We start from the raw sequence: 7,763 nt of genomic DNA, 5'->3' as shown, positions 1-7,763 counted from the left end.
TTATGCGACAGAAGTCCACCTTGGATTGGCAGAAGATGCTCTTGGTGAAGCAAATGCTGATCCGACACTGTGCAAATCTTGCCAGCAATCGGTCCAGCGTCGCCAGGTAGCTGTCGAAATCCTCGCCACCGAAGCAAATGTCATTTACAAACGACCGTCGACCAAATACAGGTACCAGCGATGATTCGTCTGGTTCCCCGTTCGTAAACATGTCAGCGACGGAGCTGTTGACGAGTTGTAGTACAGGGTCGGTCTCTACCGGTGCTTCGCGGTCTGCCGCGAACTTCGTTTGAAACGAACCCTCGGCGCTTGGCCCACGACATTCCTTGGCCTGTTCTTCAGCTAAACGCATCCTCTCCGAGTATTCAAACCAACCTCCTTTAGGTTTAACGAACCCCCAGAGTGCGTTGTCAATCATACGCTGGTAGATCATCGGCGCGTTCGTTAACCCGAAGGGCATGCGTAACCACTCGAAATGTCCGAGTGCGCAGACGAACGCCGACACTTTACGCGCTCGCATGGTCATCATGACCGCCCAGAAGCCGCTTGATGCATCCAGCGAGCAGAACCACAGGTAGCGATCGAGGTCTGTTAACAGGTCGTCGACTAGCGGCATTGCATACTCCATGATCGCGGTGATAGCATTCACCATCTTGTAATCAATGCAGAGCCGGATGTCCAGCCCGTTCTTTTTCATCACAATCACGATCGGCGATGCCCATGGACTGTCTGAAAAGACGATCAGTCCTGCACGCAATAAAGCGCGCAGCAGCTCGTACACCTTGCCGAGAAATCGCAGCGGCACGCGTCGGGCACGCTGTTTAATTGGGGCGTGCCCCTGTGTGTCGATATCGCATACCGCACCGTAGGCTGGCGGCGGCAGTGCGTTACCACTAGCAATCAGGATGTGCTCGTGGTTCTTTAGCGTCGCGAACAGACGTTCTCGGCGTTCAGTCGACAGCTCAGGATCAGCATCATTAGGCGCAGTGTAGTCAATTGTCGTGTTGATCTCTTCGGTCAGATCCGGCAGGAATGCCAGCTCCTTCTCGTAGTCTTCCAAGCCAATGTTGTTAGCTGGGTGCTCGTAGAAATCATTTCTCGTATCCTCCGTTGCTTCATTTCCTTCGGTCGTTAGCACTCGAGCAACCGAGATGTACGTTCCGTCCAACGTCGCTACGGATTCTTCCCTTGACTCAACATTGGCGTCCGCTTTGATTTCAATAGTCGGTGCTTGGTCCATCTCCTTCCCATCCTGGTTTCCCATCTCTGGGCCATCTGCCGAGTCGTCGTTCGCAATATTGAATGCGCGGGCCGCCGACATATTGGGTTGCTGACTTTTGCTCAGCTCCTCGTTCTGCCGCCGTCTCGACAGTTCGGCATTCGCACCAATCTTGCAATGAATAGTAGGTGCCGTACTCAACACCTTCAGCGCGATGCCTGCATCCTTCTGGATCAACCACCGACGTCTCGTTTCGCAGATTTGGTGACACACCAAGGCTGGGACCGCTTTCGCCAAAACAGGGTGAACTCCATTAATCCAGTGCTGTTACTTGTCGCTTCCGTGGTCACCCCTGACTGGACACTAACACTCGTTGGCGTATGTACTACGTTTATCGGCCTCAGTAGTTCGTGTGTACGCACTACCGAGGCTTCGTTCACGTTATTGCTTCCGCCATGGGTTGTCGTGTACGTGTCCAAAGGTTCTTCGGAAGGCTGACCGTCAGCCGAATCCCCGGCCGTCACCCCAGACGCCAGACAGACTTCCACTCGTTCACGTTCTTCCAGGATCAGTGCCCAGCGCTCTGCACACGTCGGACGATCACTAGAATCCACTAGCGAGTCTTCTAGAGGTCGTGCTAGCACCCCACTGGGTTCTGGATAGTCCGGTCGATCAACTACCGAAGGCTGAGCTGCAAGCCATTGTTCGTAAATTTCACATTCACGCTGAAAGAGCTCGCGGTCTCTACAACCTTCGTAGGCCAACACTTGCCAGTCTTGGTACTTCTTGGACTCCAGACGCACATAGCCGTCACCTCGTGGCAAATCCCCATCTGGAATCCACATCGCGATCGAATCGTGTGCCGGTAGGTACACAGTTCGATCAGACACGTTGGTCAATCGAATGCTCTGAGGCTGTCCGCGTCGAAACCTCGTTACTGACGGGATTAGCTTGTTCGTTCGACAAACCAACAGTACGTGTTCCTCCAGACCGACGTGGCGCTTCGCTAGTCGATATTCTCGCCACTCGTGCGCTTGAATGTCCAAACGCTCGGGTGGCCCGGCGTTAACATGGGAGCCGTATTCTTCGCTGTCGACATGTTCTTGGTCTTGCTCAGTGGGATTTGAACTTCGTGCGGTAATTGCGCCGCGCCGTGAAACAGGTCCAACCGGATCCCAGCTGGGATCATAAAGTCGGTCTCGAGTACCCCGTCGATACCTGCACTATGCGCCATTACCCACATCTCAAACTCGTACACCATCTCCCATCCAAGCGTAATCTTGACGCGCGCTCGTCGCGTCGTAGACACCTTGCCTTCGTTGATTCCTTGAATGTCAATGCGGCGTCCGTGATCGGGTACATCTCGGAGTCGCAACTTCTTAGCAAAGGCGTCAGTGATCACACTAACGTTCGCTCCCGTGTCGAGGAGGGTCCTCGTTCGCTGGTCGTTCACAGCGACTTGCACCAGAGCTCTCATTCTGATCCGTCGGTCGAATTTCTTGGCCGACCACCACCCCTGTCTCTCGCCAGGGTTCAACTTCATCATCTTGGAGTGACCCTTGGGCTCGTCTCGCGCTGCACTTGAAACCAAGCCGAACAAACCCTCGCTGGTGCCTTCATCAGCATCATCACACTCCACTCTCTCTCCAACACCTCCACCGAGGATTCTACTCCTCTCCTTTTCATTTTCCGTCGCGTTCACACTTGTTATGTATTTATCAGGCCATTCACTCTGCCCCATGAAAGCAAAGATATACTCTGCTTCCATTGAAGGCTCGGTTAACTGTGGCAGCCCGAAAGGGACCAACCCAGTTGTAGTTGGCGGGCTGCCTAGTTTAAATGACGTTCTTGAACGACGGCCTTGAGCTCTGGTGGGAGTTCCTCCTTCGTGCCTTTAGTGCGCACGAATTTGGCAAGGTCTTGGAAGTTGCGAAAAAGTTCGCATTGTCCAGCATCGTGGAGTTGTTTGCAGAACTTGCATCGCTTGTTACAGTAGTGGGCGGAGTGACTCATGCCACCGCACACCGCACATGGTCCGCACTGTAGTCGTCGGTTGTCGCGGTTGAAGTCACGTCGACCGCGTTGGTCCTGATTGAACCCACGGTCACCACTTCGGCGATCTTGATTGAATCCATTCTCGCAATCGGGCGTGTTTCCACGCGGTTGACGGTTGTCTGAACGTGCGTAGGTGCCTTCAGCAGCTGCACGGCGCTCATTTTCGTTAGCAGCGGCGAGGTATCGGTCGTTTTCATCCAATGAGAAATCACCATCCGTAAAGACCTCAAAATTAAATTCTAAACGCGCGATTGCACCCAATATCGATATAGGATTTACTAAATATAATATCACTTACACTCTCTTACACAATGTTGGGCAACGATTATGACCAGTCGTTTTCAATCAGAACTTCTGATCTAGCAGTGCTATGTTATTCTGGTTGACTGCCTCTTAATTTCATTTCTATTTTTGCTTGCTACTTACGTTGCCCGAAGACCATGGTTCTAGCCCCTAAGTTCACGACCTCCCACCTGTATCGAATAGCCTATAGTATCGAGATAGAGAGATATCACTTTAGAGATTGATATTAAATAATACAGGGGCTCTTTCAACCAACTGTTTGGTTGAGGGCAGTTGGAAGGGGAGACCAGAACACTTTGCTTTCTCCCCGCCAGCCCCAACACTCTCTTCGTTCTCCTCTTCCTCCGACAAGGGGCCAGTTTGATACACTGGTAGCACTTGTTGGTCTAGAATCGATGACCATGGCCCCCGCGACGCGCAAGAACGACCAAGACGCGGCACCTGGAGGAGAGAGACAAGCCGAGCTGGAAGCGCAGCTCACGCCGCTACGTGCCGAGATTACGGTCCTCCAAGTTAACAATCAAGCGCAGCGTCAACCGCCGATAGAGCCCAAGGCTCGCGTTCCGAGTGGCCTGCAGAAGTTCAAGGGGAAGCGCAACGACGATGTGCGCCAGTGGCTCTTCCAAGTGGAGACTGTGCCGAATCAACGGTCACGACGCGACGGACGACAACTACACGCTGCCTTTGATCGTTGGGACGGTGATGGAGGAACCTGCATCAGGATGATTTCTGTTCTGGGCCTCAAAACCTCCCGCGGGTATGCAGACGTGGCGTCAGTTCACGGATGATGCCCTCGCTCACTTCGAAGCCTCCAACTATCAAGCGGTGCTACGATAGATGCTACGTGAGCTCCGCCAGGTCAATGACATCGAAGTGTGCAATGGGAGGTATTCGTCGTTGATCTTCCGCGTTGAGGACATGAGCGAAGTCGACCAGGTCAGCTAGCCTCAAGCGGGCGACTCAAGCCTATGTTAAGCTTCAACAGGCGACGACGCTGAGTGAGGCGATGGACCATGCTGCCAAGTATGAGATGTTTCATTTTCGGTGGCGAGAGCAAACCGACCCGCGAGAAGCCGGAACGTGAGCAACAGTCCCGCGGACGAGCAAGCTCTAACCAGTCCGACAACAAGAAGCCGTTCAGCAAGAAGTCCTTCAAGCCCGGTCACTACGCTCCCGCGAACCAAGCCAAGGAAGGACCCGTGTGCTACTATTGCAAGAAGCCAGGGCACTTCAAGCGTGATTGCAAGAAGCTGAAGAGTGACGAGGGAAACGATCAGCCACGTCAGTAGAAGAGGGACCTGACGTGGCAAAGGCTAGCGAAGAAGATTTAACCGTAAACGCCGATACGTTGAATCTACTTTGCGAAGCCCTCTCGTCTACACTCGTGCGCCATTGTTTTCGATTGAAGGATCAATAGTACAGGGTGTAAGCAATCTCGATGCCAAGATCCTGTTGGATTGTGGTGCCACAACCGTATACGTGTCTCGTGGATTCGTCAAGAAGCACGAGCTAAAGACACACGCTTATACCGACCGGACTATCAAGGTGAAGCTCGGCGACAACAAGATCGACGAGTCTATACTGGAGTTGGTGAAGATCGAGATTCTACTCCAAGGTGTCCCACATTACCAGTGTGTAGCAGTTGTCTTCGATATTCCGGAGGAGTTTGAATTTGTTCTCAAGAAGCCATTCTTTGTGGATGGACATCCGGAAATCGACTAGAAGAATCGATGCTTCAAGGTATGCGTCTCAGATGAAGCCTCAACGGCGGACATTTCGACTCCCTGTGGGAAGTGCAGTCAGGTTAGTGGCTCTGGGCTTCACGGTGTTGCGGATTGCGAACGCTCTTCCGCGATAAGCCGTGATTCTTGTTGAGCCGCCGGGCCAGAAACACCGCTAGAGGGCGAAGTTGAAAGCGTTGAAAGACTAGTTGAGGACGTGGAGAATTTCTCAAAGCGTGAGAAGAAGAACGCTAGAGCTGAAGCAATGTTTACTCTCGGAGTGGTTGATTCGGAAGGAGTTGAGACCAAGTACATCACTAGGAAGAAGCTACGGAAGTTCCTACGGTTACCTGCGCTAGGAAGAAGCTACGGAAGCTCCTATGGTGGACCAACCGGAACACGACTTCATGATTAGGGTAACGAATGATATGACCAAGAAAATCGAACGCGATCTTAATAGGAACGATGAACCGGCGAAGGTCAGGTGATTTCTAAACACGGAATGGGAGACGTTCAAGGATAACCCAGCATATCCTGTTCTCGTCGAGTACAAGGATAATGTGTTCAAGCCAGGGTTGCCCGATGGACTACCAATGGAGCGCGACATTGAACATCGTATCGACGTGAATGACCCAAACACGGCAATGTATCGGCAGCAGTGGTATCTTTCGCCAGAGCAGAAGACGGAAATCAACAATGTGGGAACCAAGCTCAAGATGACGGTAGCATACCGGGATAAAAGCGATGGCCAAACGGAGAGGACGAACCAAGCTCTTGACGCGTACCTCCGCTGCTTTGTATCTCCACGAAAAGATGACTGGGATGTACACCTTGCGACCGCAGAGTTTACCATCAAGTCAGCGGTCAACTCAATCACCAAGATGTAACCATTCGAGGCCGACATTGGATACGTCCCGCATAACCCACTATCTGCTGTTGCTATGTCAAGTCGGCGAGGATTGCGCGGGGGACGACACCAAGTCGTTCAGTTTACGGAACATCAAATGGCCGCACTTCGCCAGTGTCAGGAGGCCCCCGAGGACGCGCAAGCCCGTATGGCCGACGTGTACGACCGCGGACGCAAATAACAAGACTTCAACGCTGGTGACCAAGTGTACCTAAGTACGAAAAATCTGGAATCGGCGCACACGGGGTTTCCCAACTCACTCAAACTTGGACCCAAGTGGAAAAACCTGGACTCGGCGCACACAGGGTTTCCCAACTCACTCAAGCTTGAACCCAAGTGAATTGGATCGTATTCCGTCGTGCGTAAGATACATCGACACTCGTACGAGATCAGCTTGCCGCCCGGACGCAAGCTACATCCAGCCTTCAGCACCGGCTGACTCAATCCGTACGAGTCTCCGACGCGTCTCTCGCGACCTCACGAGGCAATATTGCACGATGGCCAGGTGGGACAGATCCCGAAGCAGTTATCAACAAGCGCCAGCGCAAGGGGAACGTACAGTACCTCATTCAGTGGGTGGGTGAGTGGAAGACGACGTGGGAACCGCTCGAGAACTGACAGGGTTGATTCAAGCATACGAAGCCAAGACATCTTAAAGATCAAGAAAAAGACGACGTCAAATTTCTGAGGACGATATAGTAGGTCGACGGACACGACAGCAACTTAAGACTCAAGATTAGCGATTTCATTTCAAGATTATGTTCAAGATCCAGTTAAACGTTCAAGGTATACAAACTTCAAGATTTTCTTCAAGTTCCAGGCGCAAGTTCAAGTATACGAACGTCAAGCTAAAAAGGAGCCGTGCTATTATCAAGTCAGCCTACTTTTCCCTAGACCGGTAGTTTAGCAAATCAGGACGCGTCGGACGAACCGCACTTTTGCCAGGGGCATTCCAACAGTGACATCTGCACGAGGCTTTCGTCGGTAACGAAGCGATCGTGGTTCGACACCTGCAGCATGAGCGCGTGCGACTTACGCTGGGGACCTGGGAGACCACCTGCGCACAGATACACGCCAGGCGCCAGCAGACAGAAATCCAGACCGACGCAAGCTGTACACCTTCGAGACGAAACTAGACCTGCTTCCCACCAATCGTATCCTTACAGTACTCAGCGCGACCAGCGGCACGAGCGGCGCGGTTGTATTCCGAATGAAGGTCCACAGACAACACCAGCAGATGTGATTGGCTTGTTAGTAGCAGCACGCACACATTACAACGCATCGACAGCAGCCGAGTACCAGTCGGAGCTCCCAAGGGCGTCGGCAGCGAGATCCAGAGTGCGGAAGGCGCAATGGCCATCGCGGGAGGCTCCCATGGCCGGTGAGAAGTCGTCCGGCCGCGAGAGAGCAAACTCAGCGAAGGTCATGGGACCACCGGTGGCTTTGTACTGATCAACGAGCCCAAGATACTCAGTGAAGCCATCTTCTCAAGGAGCCAACGGGGCTCCCAAGAACCCTCGGTTTTCCCTGCAGAAATGATGTACTCAGCATAATAGCG

General features: G+C 52.8%; 1 protein-coding gene across 1 annotated transcript; it reads left to right on the top strand.

Moving 5' to 3' along the window:
* Positions 1-4,583: 4,583 nt before the first annotated feature.
* Positions 4,584-5,247, top strand: PITG_07373 (uncharacterized protein; the record flags this gene model as incomplete). The annotated part of the gene is made up of 6 exons (XM_002904361.1): positions 4,584-4,609; positions 4,696-4,712; positions 4,763-4,862; positions 4,903-4,910; positions 4,986-5,192; positions 5,240-5,247. 6 exons carry the CDS (start codon positions 4,584-4,586, stop codon positions 5,245-5,247), a joined length of 366 nt encoding a protein of 121 aa, XP_002904407.1.
* Positions 5,248-7,763: the final 2,516 nt, after the last annotated feature.

The sequence above is a fragment of the Phytophthora infestans genome, genomic scaffold (genome assembly GCF_000142945.1).
Source record: "Phytophthora infestans T30-4 supercont1.11 genomic scaffold, whole genome shotgun sequence".
Lineage (NCBI taxonomy): Eukaryota > Oomycota > Peronosporomycetes > Peronosporales > Peronosporaceae > Phytophthora > Phytophthora infestans.
This window is presented reverse-complemented; position numbering and strand designations above follow the sequence as displayed.